Raw genomic sequence first — 25,035 nt, 5'->3', positions numbered from 1 at the left:
CAAAAAAAATCTGGTATATTCTTTTTGATAGCTGAAGAAATACTGCTCTTCTTTAACCAGTATACATTTCTTTCTAATCATTTACTCAACAGACTTTTTTTGAGTCTTTACTATATTATAGCAGGGACTGATAGTAAGGACTGTGTTAGATACTATAGATAGGGAGATGATAAATCGTATATCTAAAAGAGGAGGACTTTCCCTACTTTTTATTATTTGCTAGTCCTTCCTATACATTAATTTTAATTCATGCACGTGAGGACTAAACCCTCTTAATTACTTATATATACTTCTAAATTTAAGTATATCTTGGAATGAAAAATGTTGAGATATACTCTTTTAAATGATTTGTCCGTTCCTTATGTCACATATACAAAGTTCAAAACACAGAAGGCTAGGAGAGCTAGCTGGCTAATGAGACTATAGAAGGAACAGTATGAGTGGCATAGGAAGAAGACTGTAATTAACTTAGGAGCAAGAACTGTGAAAATCACAAAGCAACAAATGAAAGTAATGTTTTTGTCAAATTTTATAATGACAAATGGAAGTGATCTAAATAGGCTCAAGAGTAAGAAATTCCTTAACACTGGGATAAAACATGATGAACATAAAATGTTTATCAATAAAACAGAAAAGCTATTCCTCTCAGTGATTAAAAATAGCATAGGATTCTGATTCATGAATTATTCCTGTAGTCTAATAAAGAATAGATTTATTCAATCTCCTAAAAATATTTTTTCATTTTAAGTTATCTAAAAATAAGCAATAATAATGTAACTTCTAAAATCTATAAAATGACGTTTCTGTGTTACACAGAATTAAATATTTTAAGACACCTACCTGCTCTTCCCTTTTTTGTTTTCGAAGTTGTATTCCTTCTTCTTCTCTTCGTCTACGCATCTCTTGGGGATTTAGGGCTTTATTCTTATAACTTTTCATCCTATAGTTATCTTTCCCTGGACTAGCCATGGCATCTTAAGGGTAGGAGAGAAGAAAAAACATACTGACAATTCTCAAAACAACATGAGATGTCTACTCAAGGAAAACTAAGTTCATGCTTACGGCTTAAATAGACAGACAAAATTAATTCTTAAAATTATGTATAAAGAATATGTTCCCTCATTCCCATATCAAAATGGAAACAAAAAGATCAAAATATTTTTGGACTAAACTATCAAATAATGGATTTTGGTTTTAATACAGATAAAGTCATTGACCCTAACTTCACTGATTTTAAGATGCACTCCCCAGTGCCTGGTGTTTTGATCTTTCTGAAGTGGGACGCATCTTAACATCATTGTCAGCTAGGATATAATCAATCATGAAATAGTTGGGTAGAAAGCTTCTATACTACAGCTCCTGGCAAGATCTTATTTTCAATGGAATATGGTATTAGGCTTCAATAAGCAGACCTCAAACATTTTGGGGGGTCTGGCTGCTTTCGTTTACTTCAGAACTAAGGCTCCATGGGTCATGAATTCAGTCATGACTGCAATACTAATTTGCAGTACTACTGTATAATTACTTCTTTTTAAATACTGAAATACTTGTATACTTTATTTTTAAGTAGTTTTAATATAAATGTATTTTAAAACATTAACATTTACATAAACTTCCTTACAAGTATGTTTACAATACTTTATATAACATTTTCCATTTAAAATAACGTGATAGGCACGCCTGAGTGGCTCAGTCAGTTAAGCATCTGCCTTCGGCTCGGGTCATGACCCAGGGTCCTGGGATCAACCCCTACATCAGCCTCTCTGCTTCGAGGGGAACCTACTTCTCCCTCCCTCTGCTTGTGCTCTCTGTCAAATACAATCTTTACAAAAATAAAAAAATAAAATAATGTGATAATTTTACTTTTGGAAACCAGAGAGAATGTTCGTGATCAATTAATGCTTATAAAATAAACAGAAGAAAAGGCTGGCATTTATCTGCCATTTCTGATGTTGAAGATAAACTAATTATACAATAAAACATATGCATTAAATCCTGTAAGAGCACAGAAGATATAGCAACTAATTAAGGAGCTAAAGGAGCTCTGAAATTTATCTTAAAAGAGCAAGAATTTGCCAGAGAAGAGGATGAAGAGAGAAAAGGGAAGGAATAAGCATTTCAAGCAGAGGGAATATATGCAAAGGCAGCATTCTTACAGAAGACTGGCATAAACATAAAACGGTAAGAAATTAAGTATGCCTGAACAAAAAAGATTTGTGGGAGAAAAGGCAGGAGATAAAGCTAGATAGAAAGGTAACTAACAATACATATGGTTCCTGAAATCAAGTTGAGAAATTTGGACTTGATCCTGAGTAAAGAAATTTTAAAAATTAAAGAGATTGTTTCAAACTTTGATGATAAAGAACTGAACTAAAACAGTAGCTTAACTGGAAATGTAGAAGACTGGCTGATTACAGAAACATTGCAGAACTGATTCAATAAGAATCAGAGACCAAATAAATGTAAGGAATATGTGGTGAAGAAGAAAAAGTAGCTTAGAATGACTCCATGGTTTTTAGCTTGAGATATTTCAGTACAGCAACAAAATAAGACAGGGAATAAAGATGGAGTATCAGAGCGATGGTTTTGTTTGATTGCTTACTTGTTTTTGAGCTTGTTTTGAGATGAAAGCAAAAAATTGTTTTATTTTTTTAATTTATATACAGTAAAAATATCACTCTTTTGGTATAAAGTTCTATGAGTTTGACAAATGCACAGGCAATAAAGATACAGAATAGCTCCATGTTCCCTAAAAAACCTGGTTGCTGCTCCTATTAACCCTTCTCCCACCCTTAACACCTGGTAACCACTGATTGGGTTCTCCATCTTCAGTGTTCTGACTTTTCCTGAATTTCACATAAATGGATTAATAACAGAAGTCTTACTTTGGCTTAAATTAGCGAAATTGGAAATGCAAAATGTTCTTAAATTGGCTTATTTTATTTAGCACAGTGTATTTGTGTGATCCATACTGTTGGCATATATTGACAATTTATTCCTTCTTATAGTTGAGTAGTACCTTATTGCATAGATATTCCAGTTTATCCACTCATTAGTTGAAGGACATTTAGGTTGTTTCTAGTTTAGTGCAGTTATGAAGAAATCTGTTATAAATATTTACATGCAGGTTTTTGTGTAAATATAGGTTTTCATTTCTCTTCAGGTAAATATTTAGAAGTAGGATTGATAGATAATATGGCAAGTGTATGCTTCATTTTTTATAAGAAATTGCAGAGTATTGTACCATTCTGCATTTCCACCAGCAATGTATAAGACTTCCTGTTGCTCTGTGTTCTGTCTACACTTGGTATTGTCAGAATTTTGTTGTTAATTGTAGCCATTCTACTAGATGTATAGTAATTTTCATTTTAAAGATGTTATAATTATATACTTATTAATACTTAGGGCACATACAGGAGATTAAGACCTATAGATGGTTAAAAAATAGGGTCAAAACTGATGAAGAGTCCAAACTGATCACCCAAGATCATGCAGAGCTATAAAAGAGAGATGGCCAAGGGAGAAATCTTGAGAACGTTTACCTTCGATTGGGAAAAGGAAAGAGCAAAGGAAACCAAAAGAAATAGGTCAGAGGAATAAGATAATCAGAAGTAAGAGTCCTGAAAGAGAGGGAATTCAAAAGACAAAGGAGTATTTCATTTGTAGTAGCACTAAAAATAAGTCACTCAATTTATTCATTCATTGATTCATTGAACGAATACAAGTTCCAACAATAAGCTAAATACCACGAGGCAAAAGATGTGATAATTAGGTCACTGGTAAAGACAGAAAAATTTCATTATAGGTGGAGCTAAAAGTAGAATGGAATAGGCTGAGCACTTCAGAATGATTTAAGAGGTACTCTCTGTCTTTGAACCTATCACATGTATATTCTAGCAATTAAAGTGCATTTATAATTGACGAAAATCCTTCTTTCAAAGGATTTAATGAATGGATTGCAACAATACTGTGGACCTACAAATACTTATCATTAGAAACAGCTCAATCTAACTTTATTAATAATAACAATGTTCAGCATTATTCTCTAAGCATTTCATATATAAAAATTGTTTTATTAATAAGAGTTTAGGCTCTGGGAAGAGAAAAACAGAGATAAGTTCACTGCAGAGCAAACTGGGCTTCAACATTACTTGTTGCATTACGCTCAATAAGTATAAAACATTTTAGCAAAATGAAATGTTCACAGCAATAAGCATCTTAGTATTTATCACCTACAACATTAGGCTTTTCCAGGTCACTGGCCTCTAATTTTTTTTTTAATTTTTTTTTTATTTATGACAGTCACACAGAGAGAGAGAGAGGCAGAGACACAGGCAGAGGGAGAGGGAGAAGCAGGCTCCATGCACCGGGAGCCCGACGTGGGATTCGATCCCGGGTCTCCAGGATCGCGCCCTGGGCCAAAGGCAGGCGCCAAACCGCTGCGCCACCCAGGGATCCCCTCTAATTGTTTTTGATCACATATCCTCATGTATGCAAAATATTAGTGCATTCATCCCCACATTTATTTATATACAAGTATTTCTAGGCTAAAATTCCATCCCATTATAAAATTAACAAAAGTTTTTTTTAAAAAGGGAATAGTTTTAAAAGGTAAAGAAACAATTTCTAATATCTTCTCCCCACATTTGATTCAATCACCTTGTGCCTCCCCAACCTACACACTCAACACTAGTACTTCTAAGACCATTATTCTAGGTGACCACAATTAAAACCATGAATATACATTTGGGGAATATAAAAAATAGTGAAAGGGAATAAAGAGGAAAGGAGAAAAAAAGAGTGGGAAATATCAGAGAGGGAGACAGAACATGAGAGACTCCTAACTCTGGGAAACGAACGAGGGGTGGTGGAAGGGGAGGTGAGGTGGGGGGGGAGGTGGTGGTGACTGGGTGACCAGCACTGAGGGGGGCACTTGATGGGATGAGCACTGGATGTTATTCTGTATGTTGGCAAATTGAACACCAATAAAAAATAAATTTATAAAAAAAATAAAACCTTGAATATAAATATGTCAACCAAATAAAATCTACTCCCAACAACTCATGAATCATTGGTTTCCTTTTCGGATATAGTACTAACTTCTTACTGAACACCTGCATCCTCACTGCAGTTGCTTTAAACCGGACAAGTCCAAGAAAAGTCATCTCTTAAAGGTGCCTGGCCCAACAGGATTGTTCCCTTTTCTATCTTTGCTATCTCATACAAATTATTTTTTAAAAAGATTTTATTTATTCATGAGAGACACAGAGAGGGAGAAGCAGGCTCCCTGCAGGGAGCCCGACGGGGGTGGGGGGCTGGATCCCAAGGACCCCTGGATCACGCCCTGAGCCCAAGGCGCTCAACCACTGAGCCACCCAGGTGCCCCTCATACAACTGATTTCAAAAAGAAAAAATGACATTCACATACTTCGAGGTTGCACAAAGGATTTCCTTTTATTTTCAGTCATAAGCTTATTTTTTTTCTTCACTTAGCTCTTTGAAAATACTGGCTTGAGGCTGGGAAAGTAACTGGAATTTGAACTTCTTCTATTTATCAACCGAATTTCTCATGCCCCTAAAAAAAAGCCTCCATTCCTACGGGTTTGGGTGCCTAGCAGCAAAAAAAAAAAAAAAAAATTTAACATCGGCACAAGACGGGGAGCCTGCCTGCCGACTAGAGCCCCGACAACCGAACAGGCAGCGAAGATGAGACACAGCTGAACCTTGTTTACCAAGAAAAGTCGCTTCCCTACAGAATAAGAATCACCGAGCGTTGTAATTAAGAGACACCAGGTCAGAGGTCCGTTCTCTTGGGGAGAAAAAAAAAATTTTGTTTTAAAAGCCTAAGTGTAGGGATCCCTGGGTGGCGCAGCGGTTTGGCGCCTGCCTTTGGCCCAGGGCGCGATCCTGGAGACCCGGGATCGAATCCCACATCGGGCTCCCTGCATGGAGCCTGCTTCTCCCTCTGCCTGTGTCTCTGCCTCTCTCTCTCTCTCTCTCTCTCTCTCTCTGTGTGACTATCACGAATAAATAAATAAAATCTTAAAAAAAAAAAAAAAAAAAAGCCTAAGTGTAAATGCCGATGTCCTAGTCTTTTGAAGCATCACTGTACCGCTTCATAGCTTTCGGATCCTTCATCTCCTAGGCACCGCCGAGGAAAACACCTATTAAATTTCCATCTTGGGAGGGGAGGCAGATGACAGGCCATCAGAGAGAAGCATGTAACCCACCCACCCTTGCCGGCGTGGACAGGAGCCCCCCCCCCGCCCCCGCTCCGGGGCACCTGCACCTGCACCTGCACCTGGCGGGCCGCGACCGTGCGACAAGTAAGCCCCCGGGGCCACCACCCGGGCCGGATTCCGGGCCCCGGGGAACTCGTAACGCGCTGCCTGAGCCACGCAGACGCCGCGTCCCGGGAGCGAGCGACGTCCGACCAGCCCTCGTACCGAGAATCGGGGCCCAGGCCCGGGGCGGCGGCACCGGCTCGGCCCGCAGGGCTCCTCCCGCCTGCGGGGCTCTGCGTTCCCGCACCTTCGCGGCAGCGAACACCGGGTCCGGCGGCCACGCCCCCGCGGTCTCCCCGCGGTACACCGGGGGGCGGGGGGGAACCCCGATACCCGGCAGCACGGCCTGTCCTCGAGCCTCCGCCAGCAAAGGGGCAAGTAACGGCGGCCCCTGGACCCTGTAACTCCCAAAGGGACCTGGCCCGGGGTTCTCACCCAACCTGGCCTGCCCGCCCCCGACTTACCCATTAACGTGGCACTCTAGCCGGCGTCTTAACTGCCCAGTTCCCGGCGGCGGCGTCCGCTGCAGGTAACCGCGGGGCCGCCACTCCGCCCCCAGCGTCGAGCGCAGCGACCAAGCCGGCAGCTCAAGATGGCGGCTCCCGGCGCCCCTTCCCCGAGACCCCGAGGCTCGGCTCCCAGAAGCCCTTGCACGCAAGCGAGCGGCCTAGCTCCACCCCTCAAGGGGCGTGGCCCGCATCTGCCCCGCCCCCCGCCCCGCCTCCCGGGTGTCAGCCGGGAGCGCGCGCGGTGGCAGCCGCGTGTCCTCCCGACCTCGTCCTCCGCGCGAGCTCCCCTCCATTCACACTCATGCGTGGGTTGCGTTTGCAAATTCAGTCATTCATCCTTCAAGGTGGTGTGGATGGGGAGCTTAAGCGGCGCCGGGCGCTGTCACCGGATAGTAGAGCCGCGCTGGGGGTGCACGACGGAAAATGCAACCTCGTGGGGCTCCACCGGGGAGGCTCGGCGGCTTCAGCTGCATTAACCGCTTCCTGTGCGTCCTGCTCGTTCACGGGTTTCAATTTTGCCGTTTAAACTTCGGATTCTATGACATCTGTGAATTCTGGCAAAAAGATAGTCCCTGATGGATGAATAGTTGCAAATAAGGAATTCTAAATTAGTGTGACACAGAAACTTTGTAATCCAGCCTGGAGTTCAACAGCATTGAAAGAGACTTTTCCAGATGCGATGCTGGGCACAGAATATAGAAGATAAAGAACACATCATTTCTGCCCCTATGAAGATCCTGTTTTCTATCTTGTTCTGTTTGCTGAAAAATTTCTTGGCTTATCTTCCAGCTCTGGATTGAAATAGAGATAGATAGATAGATAGATAGATAGATGATAGATAGATAGATAGATAGATAGATAGATAGATAGATAGAGGTAGATTGAGATAGATAGATTGAGAGGTAGATAGATAGATTCTGCTATTGTATTATTAAATTCTGCTATTGTATTTTTAATCCCAAGAGCTATTTCCTATTTTTGAATCAGGAATTAAATATCTTTTTTTTTTGTCTCTCTGAAGATATTAATTGTGGTTTCCTTAAAGTACTTTTTTCTTTTTCATTCATTGTCTCTGATTCTTCACAGTTTTTTCTTTTTAAAGATTTTATTTATTTATTCATGAGAGACAGAGAGAGAGAGAGAGAGAGAGAGGCGGAGACACAGGCAGAGGGAGAAGCAGGCTCCATGCAGGGAACCCGACGTGGGACTCAATCCCGAGGCTCCAGGATCAGGCCCTGGCCAAAGGCAGCGCTAAGCCGCTGAGCCACCCGGGCTGCCCAGTTCTTCTCCTTTATGATCGTATTGGGTTTCATCTTTCCTGCCACCACCATACACTAATGCTTGGTGATCGTTGAGCATCTATTCATATTTAAGAGTGAGACACTAAAGAAAACTACTGTAAACTTGGTTATCAGACGAGGGTTTACTTGCCCATTATTGGCCTCCCTACAGAGTAATAACATGAGACTTTGGCTGTTTCATTGGAGAACTATCTAAAAGCCTTTATCTGTAGATCTTTTCTCTCAGACCAATGATTTTCCCTGGAGAAGAATCTTTTAATTTCCTGTCTGGAGGGCCCATATCAGACATCAGAATGTGATGGGGGTTAAAATGGCCTCATAATTCAGTATTTAGCTTTCACTATTACCCACTTATAGTCTAACACCTTGACACCCCTCTTAGCTGTGCATTTCTGACTTTATAGTCTTTCTGATTCAGTTTCTTCATGAAATCAAACCTGTAGCCTTCTGTCTTAAAAGGAAAGGTAACTTGGCACCCTGGTTATGGAGAATATCCGGAAGTGGGGTTCTAACTGCTCCTTATTCAGACTTTTCAGCAGACTATTCCTCTCTTCAGGCCCAGTTTTAGTATGTTTTTCAGGAGTATCTAGTCTTTAATTTGTGAACATTTCTAGAATTCTTTTGTTTAAACTGATTAGTTTTTGTTGACTTCTTAGCCAAGTTAGTTACTACTCATCTGTCCTTTTTCTAGCTTTTAAATGTTGCTAAAATCTCATTAGCATTTACTTTTATTATTTTTATTCTTCTAAGTCATTTTAGTAGATTTTGAGAGGCAGGGAATATAAATGTACATGGTTAGTCTGCCATATTGAAGCACAAAACCCCAAATATACTGTACATTATCAGATTATGCCACTCTCCTATTTAAATATTCTAATAGTTTTCTACAAAAGCCTACATTATTTGGCCCCTGCCCACAACTCTGACGTCCCATAGTAACCACTCTTCCTTCTAATTTTTTTTTTAAGATTTTATTTATTCATTAGAGAGAGAGAGAGAGAGAGAGAGAGAGGCAGAGACACAGGCAGAGGGAGAAGCAGGCTCCATGCAGGGAGCCCGATGTGGGACTTGATCCTGGGACTCCAGAATCACACCCTGGGCTGAAGGCAGGCTCTAAACCGCGGAGCCACCCAGGGATCCCCACCACTCTTCCTTCTAGAACATTACACTTAGGTTACAAATGTTCTTTTTCCTTCAGTCTTACAGCCTTTGCTCTTATTTTCTTTGCCCTGAATGTTCTACCTTCTGTTGGTGCAAAATTTAGCAGCACACTCAGCTCCTCAGATAGACCTTTTCTAACTATGTTAGTACTACCTATAAATAACCCAGTTTTATTTTCTCCATAGCACTTATCACAATCAGTTCGTTTAACTTGTTTTTCTCTGCCTCAAGAGCGTGTAAGCTTCAAATAGCCTGCATTTTGAGTATTTTGGTTACTGCTGCAGCCCTAGTTCCAAGCGAAATGCATTTCGAATATACACTCATTATATATTTATCGAATGAAATGACAACTGAGGCCTAAAAATAAGATGCATGTCATCTTGTAACCTGGAGGCAAGAACTTGTCTTAGTCATCTTCCAACTAGAGCAGTTTGGATTTTGGCACATGGTAGCATCACAAGCCGTTTATTGATATACCGTGGTAGTCAGGCCCTAGGGCATTGTGGACTTGTGTAATGAGAATACCTCAAAACCTATTAAAAAGAGACAACTGCTAGTAATATTTGGGAGTATATGCCTTCAGCCTTCTTTATTCACAAACAAAAACACACATACACTCAAAGGCAGTTTTACATAAATAGAATTGCACTAGAGATATTTTTTATTTAAATGTTTATTCAGAAACCTGACATGGATATATTTGCCTATCAACAAATCTAGAGGTACAAAATCATCTTAAGAACTCTAAATTCCCTTATAGGAAAATATCATAATATATCCAGTCTTCCGTTGTGGATATTCAGGTTGTTTTCAGCTTTTACCTACTGCATGGTACAAAAAAATTTAAGGAATAGTGCCATGAACTTGTGTGTGTATATATATATATATATATCCTTGCATTTGTGTGAGTCGTGTAAAGTATGAGGGTGAAAGTGCTGAGAGGATTGGATACTCCCAAGTTTAATATGCGGGAAGGAGAGCATATTTGCCATTTTGGCTAATGCATTGGTAGGATAGTGGAGAGAAGAAGGATGACTACATTTCCAGGGCCTGAGAGAAGGCGATTCCCTCTCTACAGGAGGGAGTCAAAGCCCCCTGAGATACACGAGAGCCTGGGCTGCTTCTAAACACCATCCTCCTGTGGTCCTTGCAATCGTTCTAAAACAAACAAACAAACAAACAAACAAACAAACAAACAAACAAACAAAAGAAAATAAACAAACAAACCGTCGTAGGATTTCATTCTGGAAATTCTCAGAGCCTCCTGCGCCTCTCCTAGTACGTTAGTAGTCAGCATCCTGAACGGAGGATACAAAAGACTACGACTCCCAGAAGACACCACGACCCCGAGAAGCGTGGAGCAGTGCAGGCTGGGAGGCTTTTCCTTCCGGGAGGCGGGGACAGAGGAAAAGGCTCTTTGAATGTGGTGATGGAATTTCGAGTGTTTTGGAGGCGCTGATTCTTTTCTTGGTTAACTGAGAATCTCTGGGTGTAGGGAGGGCCTGCGTCGGTTCTTCCTTGGACGGGCCCTTCTGTGCGGGAGAGCCGGACGGCGCCGGCGGCGGACCCGAAGAGGAAGCTAAGCCTGGGGCAGTGCCGCCGCGGCCGGACCTTCGGGCGGGTAGGAACCTGCGGTCCCGTCCCCCATCCCCCACCCCCATCCCCCATCCCCCATCCCCCATCCCCCACTCGGAGCCCGCCGCTGTCTGGCCCCGGGAAGAGAAGAAACTGGGCGTGACGTTCTTACCCTTGGTGGGTTGGGAGAATTTCCTTCTAGAGTCAGAAACTTGTTTTCACATTTTTTTTAAAAAACTTTGTTTATTCATGTGAGACACAGAGAGAGGCAGAGACACAGGCAGAGGGAGAAGCAGGCTCCATGCAGGGAGCCCGACGCGGGGCTCGAACCCTGGCCTCCAGGATCAGGCCCTGGGCCGAAGGCGGGGGCTAAACCTCTGAGCCACCCGGGCCGCCCTTCCTGTTTGTTTTCAAGTAGCCCTTGGCTGAACGATGTAGGAAGTTTGTGGCTGTGGTTGCTTTCTAAGGATTCTTAACAAAAAGCGCCTTTTGTCGGTACCCAGTGCTTTCTTAGTCCATAAAACCCTAAAGTGACTGCAGATTTTTGGTACAATTCATTTTATAGACCGAACCTCAAAGACGTGGATGCGATTGTCTTACGTAACATTTTGAAACCTGAGTTTGTAATCCAGTTGGTTCTAGAATCGGTGCTCTTTCCTACCATGGTTACTCTGTTTGTTTGTTTGTTTGTTTGTTTGTTTTTTCTTTCTTTCCGTCAAGAAAACAGCGTTTGGAGCCCAACTGGGTTAGCATTTTGGCTGACCATTTTCTGGCTTTGGTGACCTGACAAATCCTCCGTATAGGATGACAGTAATGTTACTTAAATTACTTTGATAAATCTGAGGCTCTTTTTTTTTTTTTTAAAGATTTTATTTATTTATTCATGAGAGACACAGAGAGAGGCAGAGAGAGAAGCAGGCTCCATGCCGGGAGCCCGATGTGGGGCTCGATCCTGGGACTCCAGGATCATGACCTGAGCCAAAGGCAGATGCTCAACAACTGAGCCACACAGGCGACCCATCTGAAGCTCTTTAACTGTTAACTCCTGTACCAAGATGTGTTTATTTACACTCCCCATTGTTAACAACTTTAAGTTTGGGTATTTAGATCAGTTAATAAGATTTCTTCTTATAGTTTTCTCATAACTGACTTGTCTTACTTGGGAAATTTTATGAACATTATTTTTTTTTCTCTACCTCAGACAAGACACACTTTTCTAAACATTTTAAAAGCTATTTATTTTTAAGTTGAACTATTATCGCCTTTATTTTGTTGAAACCATAAACTTAAAATTCAGTAGAGAAAGTTTGGTTGAGATTTATAAAATGAGGTGTGTACATTTGAGGAATAGTTAAGTACATCAGACTATCACCAAAATAATCCAGTTTTAAATATTTGTTAAAACTTTGTTTCAGATTATTTTATAAAATGCATTTCTCTTCGGCCTTTCAAACTTAAAATAATATTATGTTCTTTTCTAGCTACCGGATGTACTATGCTTTCTTGTGATATTTGTGGTGAAACAGTAACCTCAGAACCAGACATGAAGGCTCACCTTCTAATTGTGCACATGGAAAATGAAGTTATATGTCCATTTTGCAAGTTGTCAGGTGTGAATTATGATGAAATGTGTTTTCATATTGAAACTGCTCACTTTGAGCAAAATGAACTAGAAAGAAGCTTTGAAAGGATCAGTACGATACAAATTAGAACTTCAGATAACAGGAAGGACAACACCTTGCAGTGTAGAATGGAAGTTAATTCTAGTGTCCATTCAGCTTGTGCATCTAATCATCCAAAAACTTCACCTCAAAGCCTGCCTAGTGATGACACTTTAAAACATAAAGCCTATTCGGAGAACTTAACTGAATCTAGAAAATTCCTTAAAAGTAGGGAGAAAGAGTGTGACCTATCTAAAATAAAAGGATCAATTTATGAAACAGTGTATAGTCCTCCCGAATGTCCATTCTGTGGAAGAATAGAAGATTGCAGTCAAGATATGGAAAATCATGTGAAAACGAAGCATGCCAATCTTTTAGACACTCCATCAGAAGGTAAGATGTTCATTTTATGTAATAAAACCGTAGTCTCAGTTTAATATATGGTGTCCTAAAAATTGGTTTATAAATCAGATTACTGCAAATGTGGTTTTTTTTTTTTTTTAAGATTTTATTTATTTATTAGAGAGAGAGAGAGGCAGAAACAGACTCCACGCAGGGAACCCGGCATGGGACTCGATCGCGGGTCTCCAGGATCACGCCCTGGGCTGAAGGCGGCGCTAAACTGCTAAGCCACCGAGGCTACCCTGCAAATGTGTTTTTTAAATACAGTTTATAACATTGTTCATTTGCTATTATTGCAATCTAAGAATATAATTATGGAAAAGAATTTTGATTCAGTTAATGTTTCAACTACATTGAGAGTAGTTTTAGAACCTTTCTGAGGAGGAATACACTCAGAGTCCATTTTTCAGAGGGCATGCTTTTATTTACCACCAGCCCGATGGCATCTGAACTGTATTGGACTCTGGATTTCTGTGGTTCTGAGATTGACTCCCTTATGATCAGAAAACACACTCTATGATGTTAGTTATTTTGCAAATATTTCTTCCAATCTGGAGCCTGTCTTTTCATTCTCTTAACATTGTTTTTCATAGAGCAGAAGTTTTGACTTTTAATGAAGTACAACTTACTTGATCTTTCATGGATTGTGCTTTTGATGTCGTATCTAAAAATTCATCACCAAATCCAAGGTCATCTTTTCTATGTTATCTTCTAGAAGTTTTGTAGCTTTGAATTTTACATTTAAGTCTGTGGTTCATTAGAGTTAATTTTTTTTTTAAGTGTAAGGAGTATCTAGATTCATTTTTTTTTATACTAATGAATGTCATTTTTTAGAGCAGTTTCAGGTTCACAGTAAAATTAAGTAGAAAGTACAGAGAATACCCACGTGCCCACTGTCCTCATATATTCACAGCCTCCTCCACTATCAATAACTGTCCAAGTGATAATCATTTTTTTTTTTTTTTTTTATAATCAGTGAACCTACTCTGACCCATCATTGTCACCTAAAGTCATAGTTTCCATTAAGGTTCACTCTTGGTGTTGTATGTTCTATAGGATTTGACAAATGTGTAATAACAATTACCCACCATTTTAGTTATCATGCAGAGTAGTTTCACTTCTCTAAAAATCCTGTGTGCGCCACCTAGTCACCACTCCCCCACCCTAACTTCTGGGGCAATCACAGATCTTTCTACTATCTCTATTTTTGCTTTTTTCAATGTCATTGGGAATCATGCAGTATATAGCTTTTTCAGATTGGTTTCTTTCACTTAGTAATATGCATTTAAGTTTTTGCCATGTCTTTGTGGCTTGGTAGTTCATTTTTTAGGGCTGAATAATATTCCATTGTCTGGACGTACCACAGTGTATTTATCTGTTCACCTACTGAAAAGCATCTTGGTCGTTTCCAGGTTTTGGCATTTAGGAATAAAGCTGCTTTAAACATCCATGTGTAGATTTTTATACAGACAGAAATTTTTGATTCATTTGAGTAGATAGCAAGGAATGTGATTAATGGATTGTATAATATGGTGTGTTTAGTTCTAATAAGAAACTGCCAAGCTCTTTCAGCAGTGAATGAGATTTCCTCTTGCTCCATATCCTCACCAGCATTTGGTATTGTCAGTGTTCCAGATTGTGGCTATTCTAATATTTGTATTGTAGTATCTCATCTTAATTTATTTTTTGTCTTAATTTAAAGTGCTATCTCATAAACGTAGCATGAATCTCTTTTTGTGTGGTTACTTAACCATCAGTATATCTTCTGTGGTAAAATATCTATGGAGGTCTTCAGCCACATTTTAATCTGGTTTTGGTTTTCTTGTTGATTTTGAAGAGGTTTTTTGTATATTTTGGATAACAGATCTTTAGTACATGTATTGCATATTCAAGTCACTTTTGTGAAGGATTTAAATTCCGAGTCTAGATTCATTTTCTTTGTATTTTGATGTCCACATGTTCCAGCACCATTTGTTGAAAAATTTTCTTTCCTCCATAATTCTGCCTTTGCTTCGTCAAAGATTAATTGACTGGGCTATAAGTCTATTTCTGGGCTCTCTGTTCTGTTTCATTGATCTCTTTGTTCTTTTTTTCAGTACCGTAGCTTTATAGTGTCTTGGAAGTCAGGTAGAACCAGTCCTTTGCTTTATTCTTCAATATTAAGTTGGTTATTCTAGATAGTTTGCCTCGTTATATACATTTTAGAATCAGTTTGTTGATAGCCACCAAATAACTTGCTGGGATTTTTTTTATTGGGATTGCCTTGGATCTATAGATCAAATTGGGAAGAATAGATATTGTGGCAATATTGAGTCTTCCTATCATGAACAAGAAATATCTCTCAACTTAGTTGTTTACTGATTTCTCTCATCAGAATTTTGTATATTTTTTCTCATGTATATCTTGTTATATATTTTATTAGGTTTTTACCTAGGGTTTGTTTTTGTTGTTTTTGGGGTAGTGGTGGTGGTATTAATTTACCTGATTGTGTCTTTCAAGGAATTGGTCCATTTCATCTAGTTTACAAATTTGTGACCTAATTCATAATATAACTTTATTATCTTTGGAATGTACATAGGACATGTAATAATGTTCTCCTTTTTACTTCTGGTGTTAACAATCAGTGTTCTCTTTTTTCTTTTTAGTTTGGCCAGGGTTTCGTTGGTTTTCTCTTGATATTTTGTTTTCAGTTTCATTTATTTCTGCTCATTTTTTAAAAAAATTTCTTCTGCTTTTGGTTTCATTGGTTTTCTCTTGATTTTTTGTTTTCAGTTTCATTTATTTCTGCTCATTTTTTAAAAAAATTTCTTCTGCTTATCTTGGATTTAACTTGTTCTTTTTCTAGTTTCCTGAAGTGGAAACCTAGATGATTATCTTTCTTCTTTTCTGATACATTCATTCAGTGTTACAAATTTCCTTCTAAGCAGTGCTTTTGCTGCATTGCATAAATTTTAAGTTGTACTTTAATTTCATTTAGTTTAAAATATTTAAAAATTTCTCTTGAGACTTGATACATTAATTAGATGTATGTTTAATCTCCAAGTATTTGGGGATTTTTCGGCTCTTTTTGTTAATTTTTATTTCCTTTGTAGTCTGAGAGCAGACATTGTTTGACTTTAATTTTTTAAATTTCTTAAGGTTTAATGGCCTAGATTATGTTTTATGGCCTAGAATGTGGTTTGTCTTGGTGAATATTTTATATTTTATATGAGCTTAAGCAGAATGTGTATTCTGCTGTTGTCGTATCAATTATATCCAGTTGATTGATGGTACCGTTGAGTCAAACTATATCCTTATTTTCTGCCTACTGGATTTGTCCACTTCTAAAAGAGAAGGTTAAAAATTCTCTAACTGAAAAAAAAATTCTCTAACAGTATAATAGCAGATTCATCTGTTTCTTATAGTTCTATTAATTTTTGCCTCATGTGTTTTAATACTCTGTTACGGGGATCCCTGGGTGGCTTAGCGGTTTAGCACCGTCTTCAGCCCCGGGCCTGATCCTAGAGTCCTGGGATTGAGTCCCACGTCGGGCTTCCTGCATGGAGTCTGCTTCTCCCTCTGTCTGTGTCTCTGCCTCTCTCTCTCTCTCTCTCTCTCTCTCTGTCTCTCATGATTAAATAAATAAAATATTTACAAAAAAAAAACTCTGTTAGGCTCATATACACTAAGGATTATTGTGTCTTCTTGGAATATTGAACCCTTTGTCATTATGTAGTAACATTATCCTGGGTACCATTCCTTATTCAGAAATCTGCCCTCTCTGAAATTAATATAGCTACTCCTGGTTCTTTGGTTTTGGTTTTGGGTAGTGTTAGCATGATGTATCTTTCTCCATCCCTTTACTTTTAATCTGTATGTGTTTTTTTTTTTTAAAAGATTTATTCATTTATTTGGCAGGGGGGAGGGGCTTAAGAAGAGAATCTTCAAGTATATCCCCCACGGAGTGTGGAGCTCACACAGGGCTCCATCTCAACAACCCATGAGATCAAAACAAGAGTTGGACGCTTAACCAACTGAGGCACCCGGGCATCCCTCTATATGTGTATTTATATTTAAAATAGAATTTCTTATAGACAGCATATAGGTAGGTCTTGTACTTTGCTCCACTCTGATAATCTGTCTTTTAATGGGTGTGTTTAGACCAGAGATGTTTAAAGTGACTATTTCTATAGTTGGATATTTGTTATTGTTTTCTATTTGTTGCCCTTGTTCTTAGCTTCTTTTTTTGTCTTCTACTTTTTTTCTGTCTTTTATGGTTTAATTGAGCCTCTCATATGATTTCATTTTCTATTGGGAAAAACAGTCATGCATGTAGTCTTTTGACCCTATTTGGCTACACAGGAATGAGCCTTGGGCCTGGAACACTTCCTTATCAAGAGATAGAGTCCTCACAGCCTGTGTTTGGAAATATTTTTCCCTGTTTCAGGCAATAAGGTATACTCCTTTGTTTTGTGTAACCACTTGTGTCATCTGGCACCCGAACCAGCCTTACTGCTGGATTTATCTTCTGCCAGAGGTGGGATGGCATCCTCTGCCAGAAGGGGATGACATCCTTCATTCTGTGGCACAAGAGAGGTGTGTACAGACCAATTGCCGTATATTGGCTGCTAGAAGAGACCTATTGGTCATGGCAGGCTAATGTCTAATACTGAAGGTTATCTTGCTCTTTCTCTTCTGTGTGTTTCTCTGTGTTTACTTTGAGTAAAGGGTTCTCTCCAGTACTTGACTGCATTATGTTTTCCTTGGTGATTCTGATATCAAGATGCATTTGGACTTCTACTCCTGATACTAGGCAAGAGATGTCACTTGCTCACTACTCTTCCTTTCTTAACATATTAATTAAAATTGTTCTTATTTTTTTTAGTGCTTGGCCTAGAATTTGCAGTGTATGTAAATAACTAATCCAGGTCTACTTTTGAATAACACTGTATCACTGTAGGAGTACAGATCTTATAAGATATTTATTCCTAATTCCTCCCCATCCCTTGTGTCATTGCTGTCATTCATTTCAAGTAAATGTAAGCACATACATATATATGTATATATATACACACACCCACATAATTGAATACATTGTTTCTATTTTTATTTGAATAAACTTTTATATCAATAAGAAAAATAAAAGTTTTATTTTACTATTTCCTGTTTCTTCACTGATACTCTTCCGTTATGGATATCCATGTTTCTGACGAATACCATTTTCCTTCTCTCTGAAGAATTTAACATTTCTTGCATGGCAAGTCTACTTGCAACAATTTCCCTCAATTTTGTCTGAGAAGTTCTTTCTTTTCCTTCACTTTTGAGGGATAATTTTGATTGGTATAAAATTTTAGGTTGATGGGGTTTTTTTCCTTCTGGAAAAGTGAAATATTTCACTCCTCTCTCTTATTACCTGAATCACTTCTGAGAAGTTGTATGTAATTCTTATCTTTGTTCTTGTATAGGTAGGGTGTTTTTCCTTCTGGCTTCTTTCAAGGTTTTTTATCCTCGATTTTCTGAAATCTGAATATGATGTGCCTAGATGTAGTTTTTTTTAATATTTACTGTGCTTGGTGTTTTCTGAGCTTCCAAGATCTATAGTTTGATGTCTGACATTAACTTGCAATATTCTCCGACATTATTGCTCTAAAACTTTTGTTCCTTTCACCCTTCTGGTATTCCCATTTTGTGTATGTTATAACTTTTGCAGTTTTCCCACGGCTTTTGGAGATTGTGGGTTTGGATTTTTATGTTTAGCAGGGGGCTTTGGGAGATCATTTTCTTTTTACATTTCATTTTGGGAAATATCATTTAAGAACTTAGTTGAAGACTGCAGTGTTGACACCATGACAAAGCCACGTGTAGGGTCGGGCCTGGTTTTGTTTTGGTTTTGTTTTCAGTAGCCAGTGGGGTATGTTCCTTGAGTTGGCTGCTAGAGGGTGTGGTACAGTTTTGTGGGGCCCATGTCAACTGCCTACTAGTCATCAAGGTAAAAAAAAAAAATTCATTATCTCCTCCTTGGTATTCCATTCCATGGAAATCAACTCAGTATTGCAAGATACTTGCAACTCCACTGAATGCTTTCACAAACTGGGATCTTTTGTATGACTTACCTGTGACAATTTCCAATGTAGCTCCAAATTTTTTAGAGTTGTGAGCAAACCATTCTATCAGGGACATAGTTTTAAGCAGTTCATGTTCCTGTCCTGTCAGTGAAATGAGATTTATCCTTCTCCTATTCTACAGTTAGATAGAGAATGTTCTCCTCTTCTGTGCCTTGGCAATGAAGAACATTTCTCATTGAATGCAGATTTTCATAAACTGTTAGAATCTCTACAGCTCCCATCCCAAAACCTTTCGTGTATCGTCAGCTCCAAAACAGTACTTGTCTGTGTCCTGGCTAATTTTCACCAAAGTGTTGAATTAATTTCTTTTTGAATGAATTTTACCTTGAAAGAACAACAGTAGATAACTCAATGGCTTGGTTTCCATTTTCACCACCATAGGATATATCAACTCATTTTAAATCTTTTGATTGTAGCCTCTCACCAAACATATCAGATTGATTTAGTTCAATTATAAGGTCACCCGATCCACCTAAAATGAGACCAGTCACATTCACTTTGTAGAAATAAAAGCTACATAGCAGTCTCAGCTACTTTCTAAATATGGTTATTCCATTTCCAGACCAGGCCTTACATGTATGGCTTGCTCAGCTCAGTGTTCTGTGTCCCTCTTCTGTGCACAATATCAGTCAATTCTTGGTCATGCAGAGGGTGCAGCTTCTTTTCCTGCGCAAGCTGCACCAGTCTGCGTACAGTGCTGCTTGGTGAATACAGCACTTTGATCTCCTGCTCCCAACTAGGCAGTGTGATCCCAGTTCCAAGCTTTATGCTGAAAGCTTTATGCTGAATTTTGCACCTCACCACTCAGTTTTGGAGGGAGGGTGCTGACAATTTAGTTCCTAAAATTCATGCATAGACTGGCCCCTACTTACCATTTTAATTTTCCTTTATACTTTTCTTGCTTTGACTACAGATCCAACTGTTTATTATTAATTTTTTTCTTTTATTATAGCGGTAAGAGATTTGTGCTTATGTTCAGCCTTCCATTTTGACTCTAGAAGTAGAAAATAGCTTTAAATCCAACTATAAAGAGCTTTTACTTATTTAATTGGTTATTGGGCAGTAGACAATCTTTGACTTCAGGTGAAAAAATCTTAAACCAACTAAATTATATCTCCAAAACAGACCATGATCAACCACTGTATGACTGTCCTATGTGTGGGCTCATCTGTACAAATTACCATATTCTTCAGGAGCATGTCGACTTACATTTAGAAGAAAGCAACTTTGGACAAGGTATGTTGATGTGTTTAAAAATAAGAATCTGGGATCCCTGGGTGGCGCAGCGGTTTGGCGCCTGCCTTTGGCCCAGGGCGCGATCCTGGAGACCCGGGATCGAATCCCATGTCAGGCTCCCAGTGCATGGAGCCTGCTTCTCCCTCTGCCTGTGTCTCTGCCTCTCTCTCTCTCTCTCTGTGTGACTATCATAAATAAAAATAATAAAATAAATAAAAATAAGAATCTCGTGATGTAATTTCTGCTGCCTAGAATTTATTGAATCTTTAGAGTAGTGATATAGAGAGAACAAAGCATACCAGTTAAAAATAAATTTGTACCTTTAAAGAATTCTGATGTCCCTTCAACTTTTTTTTTTTTTTAAGATGTACTTATTTATTTATTCAGAGAGAGCGAGAGAGAGGCAGAGACACAGGCAGAGGGAGAAACAGGTTCCATGCAGGAAGCCAGATGTGGGGTCGATCCCGGTCTCCAGGATCATACCCCGGGCTGCAGGCGGCGCTAAACCGCTGCGCCACCGGGGCTGCCCTCCCTTCAACTTCTTTTTAGAAGTTGTTTCACAGAAAAGTTGTATAGGAATTGCTGTGACCAGCAACTAAACTAGTGGTGTGTACCCCAGAGTTTTGCCCCAAAATACCAGTATTTAGAAGACAGTGAAATATGGTACAATTTAAGAAATATGTTTGATGAAGTTGAGGCTATTTCAGCAGCTAGAAGTTACTGAATTTAGCATCAGGTCAGCAAAAGTTGATGAGCTAGGAAGCTGCCATATGACACATATAATTTTTTAAAAATACGTGAACTTTATGATTTAAATGTTTTTCAAGTTCATTTCCAGTTTGCCCAGTATCTTATATTTGCCCAGATATTTATTATCACTTACTAGTTTTGTAAGTGACTCTGTACAGTTTTTTTCTCTGTCCCCTATGTCTTTGAGTAGTGGCATTGATTAAAAAATCATTGTGGTGCCTTAGAAGTGGAAAGATCCTGTGAGTTTCAGAGTCCCAATGAAACAATATAAAGTAGACCCTAAGAGAAACCAATTGTGTTCTACTGGGCTTCATTTTCTTAAGGTACATTGAAATCTCCTAATAATTCAGGGGTCTTGAGTGTCCTCTATTACTGATCCTAGTACTTACTGTCAGTACAAGGAATAGGATCTTCATGGACAATATTCCTTGCTTACTCAGCCTAATCTCAAAATGAGAATCCCTGGAGCAAAGATGAACAGTCCTCTGCTCCAGTGATTTTCTACTAATTACTGTGGAAAAAAAAACCCTCTGAAGCTGAATGTCTGATAACTCTTCTTTTGTTTATGATAGGCTTTGTAGGGGTACATAAATTATTCTATAAGCCTATGGCAAATAATGGAAGGTGTGGCCTGAGTAAATCACTGTAGATAGCGTCAGAAGTACGCTAAAAATCAGTTGTAAATTGCTTATCTCCGGCAGTGGAAATGGGGACCAATAGGAAGATGTAGTATAGACTGAGAGATTTGGAAGGAAAGAAAGAATATCCAGATACATAATTCAGATATCAAATTAGAAGTCAGGGAGACAAGATCCTGGCCAGAAGCCACTAGCTAATGGATCTGCAGGGTATTGAGTAGAGAGAAAACAGGGCAACATGTGGCAAAGTTGTACTATTTGTTTGAGACCAGACTGTAATTAAGCTGGACTTTGCAAACATATTTTTATGCCCTCTATTATTTTCTTTTCTCCCACCGGTTTATTTTAAAAGCCAGTTTTCCTTTTTTGCTAATTAAGAGTATTACTTAATATCTCAAAGTTCTGGTTTCCTTAGTACATAATACCTAACTTCCTAAGGTTGTTATAATGATCAAATGAGATAATTAATGAAAAATGCTTGTCACAGCCTACCTACTCAGTGAGTATTAGTGATTTAAGTGGAGGTGGTACCATGATAGAAACTGTTCAAGTTCTGCTAGAAACCGTATTTTCATGACATCATAGTCATGAATAAATACCAAAATAATGGCATTTACTTCATTTAAAAAACAGGAGTTAACATATAATGAGATTTGAATACAGTTGTTATTTTATTCTAAACTGATATCTAATAGGCATAAATAGAGTACAGTGTTCTCGAGATCTGGAATTGGCTCACCAACTTCAACAAGAAGAAGACAGAAAGAGGAGATCTGAAGAAGCACGACAAGAAATGGGAGAATTTCAGAAGCTGCAGGTACAAAGATTAAACAATTACAGTATTTTGCTTTGGTAGAATTCTAGTTTTTCAAACATGCTGTCAATACTGCAGCCTATTAGTTTTGTCATTGTTGGTATATAAAATACTTTTTTTACATTTACATTTTATAATTCATAATAGTATTCACTCGTCATTTCCTGGGATAAGAACTTCATACATAGAATCTCAAAATCTTCACAACAACTCCCTACATGACAGATGAGGAAGTAGAGACAGAGCACTAGTAACTTGTTCAGGTTCGGGCTGTATTAAATGGTAAAGCCTAGATTCAAACCTATGTTAAATTGATAGGGCACATTAGGAAACCAAGATTCAGAATTTAAGTGTTTGTATAGATACTTAAAAGAGAAACTTTGAATTAATTTCTCCTGACTGTTAGGTTCTTTTAGTGATTGCAATTCAGGCATTTTTAAAGACCCATTTTTAATGGAAAATGCATTTTTTATAATATTTGAGATTTTTATCTTAGGTTGATGATGGTATCTGCTAAACTAAACTGGCAGCACCTAATATATTTTTAGTGCATTTAAATTTTTAATAGATTTTTCTACTTTTCTCAGTCCTAATTTGCTGTGGACTATGGTGTTACCTGTGCTAATAATGCTCACAGTTTCTAAATACTCTCTTTCTAAGTGCTAATAGGATTATGTTTGAATAAAAAGGGTTTATGATTAAGTTTGAAAATACTCAGTTAAACAGGTTTGTATACTACAAGATTTGTCAAAATCTTTAATATATTAATGTGCATTGTACAAATAATTTTCTCAGGCCTACTTCTGAGTTTTTCTCCGATATGTTACACATGACTAATTCTCATTTTGGAATATCTAATTTAGGCTATTTTTCTCCTTGGTGATTCATTTATTTGCAAAGTATTTTCCCACCAACTTTCAGAGGAAGAAAAAAAGTTGTCTTTTCCTAAATTTTCCCTGTCTTGCATAATTTTGAACATCATCAATACAAAAGATTAGCAGTATTTAAATAGGAAGTTTGTTAAGTAACTTTGCAAATTGTTTAGATCTCAGAAACTTTTTCCATAGAGGCTGTGTTACACATTTGAGATTCTCTATCCAGTATACAAAAAAACAAAATTTACTGTGTAGAGTTACTGCCTGAATGAATTATGGATTAAGTAGGACTTCATTGACTAGCCTGGGAACCAAATAAGAACTGACAAGCTTTCTTAAATAAATCAGTGATATGTTCAGAACTCATCTGCCTTTTTCAGTACCTTTAGTAGAAAGACAGGATTCTTTACTTTCCCAACTACAAAGAAAGCAAATCTCTTGCTATGGTAGTAGTTTATAGAGAAACGCTCTTATTAACTCAGGGTTTCTGTGTGTGTGTGTGTGTGTGTGTGTGTGTGTGTGTGTGTGTTATTTATCTCTAATAAAAATCTTGAATTGACTTGTATGAAAGTCTATACACCAGAATGTTTCAAATTACATTTCCAAATTGTAGTAAGTTTCCATCTTCATTGAGGTAAAGGGACATAAAAATTAAGTCCTTTGTTTTTATGTTTGATAGAGACAATATGGTTTAGATAACTCTGGAGGATACAAACAACAGCAACTACAAAATATGGAGATAGAAGTCAATAGGGGAAGAATGCATCCATCTGAATTTCATAGAAGAAAAGCTGATATGATGGAATCTCTAGCTATTGGTATTGATGATGGAAAAACAAAAACTTCTGGTAAGTATTTAAACATCAAAATTGTTATTTTAGTACTTCATGTAACAGTGAGGTAATAATCAGGATTATTTGAATTTTGCTTAATTTTAATAATCCATAGTTTTTATACTTTTAGGTGAGACTGTTCAAATAACTTTTTAATGTATTTTTTGGAAACTTCTGCACTTCTATTTTTACATTAAATAGTTCACCTAAAAATAATTTATATTGTGTTCATTTACTTGACATTTGAAAATGAACCTTTTAGAAGTTTTATTGTTTACTATGTTCTAGATCAATGCTGTGTAATAGAAGTATAAGTGAACCAAATATATAATTTTAAATTCCTATAGTCACATTCAGAAAAGAAAGTGAGGTGAATTTTAATATTTTAAACCCCATATGTCCATAATATTATTATTTCAACATATAATCAATATTAAAAACTATTAATGAAATATTTTGCAATCTTTGTACATTCTTCAAATTTCAATGTGTATTTTATACTTTCCAGAATATTTAGATTTGGGCAAGCACATCTCAAATGCTTAATAGTCATACTGAGATAGTGGCTACTATATTGTTTTAATATAGTTTTAGACACTGAGATCTTTATAAAACTTTATATATTCTTTATATATTCTTTTCATTTGGTCAGTTTATTCTTACAGCTGTACTTCAAATATGTTGATTCTTTTAGCTGTACTTCATTCATTTTGACTCTAGTATATACTAGTATTTCCTTGTGTGAGAAAACACACACAACTAATTTACCTATTTTCATGTTGACAAACATTTAGGTTGTTTCCAGTTTCTTACTCTGAAATTATGAACAGGTCTTTTTGTTTGTTTCCTTAATGCCCATCACCATTTGCCCCATCCCCCGACCCATCTCCCT

At 38.0% G+C, this 25,035-nt stretch overlaps 2 protein-coding genes and 1 pseudogene across 6 annotated transcripts in view; 1 reads left to right on the top strand and 2 right to left on the bottom strand.

Annotated features, from left to right (window-relative positions):
* Window positions 1-6,934, bottom strand: part of KPNA5 (karyopherin subunit alpha 5) — a 42,917-nt gene extending 35,983 nt beyond the window's left edge. The window contains exons 1-2 of one of the 2 annotated variants that reach the window (XM_077900680.1): window positions 6,749-6,934; window positions 841-974 (exon numbers count right to left, since the gene is read on the bottom strand). In XM_077900680.1, coding sequence (XP_077756806.1) covers window positions 841-974; window positions 6,749-6,752 — 138 coding nt within the window. In that variant the 5' untranslated portion in view covers window positions 6,753-6,934. Of the gene's footprint in view, window positions 1-840; window positions 975-6,112; window positions 6,202-6,748 lie in introns of those variants that run through there. The other variant, XM_077900689.1, reaches the window with a different exon arrangement.
* A 3,696-nt stretch (window positions 6,935-10,630) lies between these two features.
* Window positions 10,631-25,035, top strand: part of ZUP1 (zinc finger containing ubiquitin peptidase 1) — a 41,599-nt gene continuing 27,194 nt past the window's right edge. Inside the window, exons 1-5 of one of the 4 annotated variants that reach the window (XM_077900656.1) lie at window positions 10,631-10,876; window positions 12,312-12,884; window positions 20,123-20,233; window positions 22,317-22,438; window positions 23,990-24,158. In XM_077900656.1, coding sequence (XP_077756782.1) covers window positions 12,326-12,884; window positions 20,123-20,233; window positions 22,317-22,438; window positions 23,990-24,158 — 961 coding nt within the window. In that variant the 5' untranslated portion in view covers window positions 10,631-10,876; window positions 12,312-12,325. Of the gene's footprint in view, window positions 10,877-11,554; window positions 11,576-12,311; window positions 12,885-20,122; window positions 20,234-22,316; window positions 22,439-23,989; window positions 24,159-25,035 lie in introns of those variants that run through there. The other 3 variants (XM_077900640.1, XM_077900647.1, XM_077900665.1) reach the window with 3 other exon arrangements.
* On the bottom strand, window positions 18,684-19,872 carry LOC144294720 (eukaryotic peptide chain release factor subunit 1 pseudogene; annotated as a pseudogene).

Source organism: Canis aureus, chromosome 1 (genome assembly GCF_053574225.1).
Source record: "Canis aureus isolate CA01 chromosome 1, VMU_Caureus_v.1.0, whole genome shotgun sequence".
In the NCBI taxonomy this organism is placed as follows: domain Eukaryota; kingdom Metazoa; phylum Chordata; class Mammalia; order Carnivora; family Canidae; genus Canis; species Canis aureus.
The sequence above is the reverse complement of the archived record's forward strand: the minus strand, read 5'-3'. Positions and strand labels throughout refer to the sequence as shown.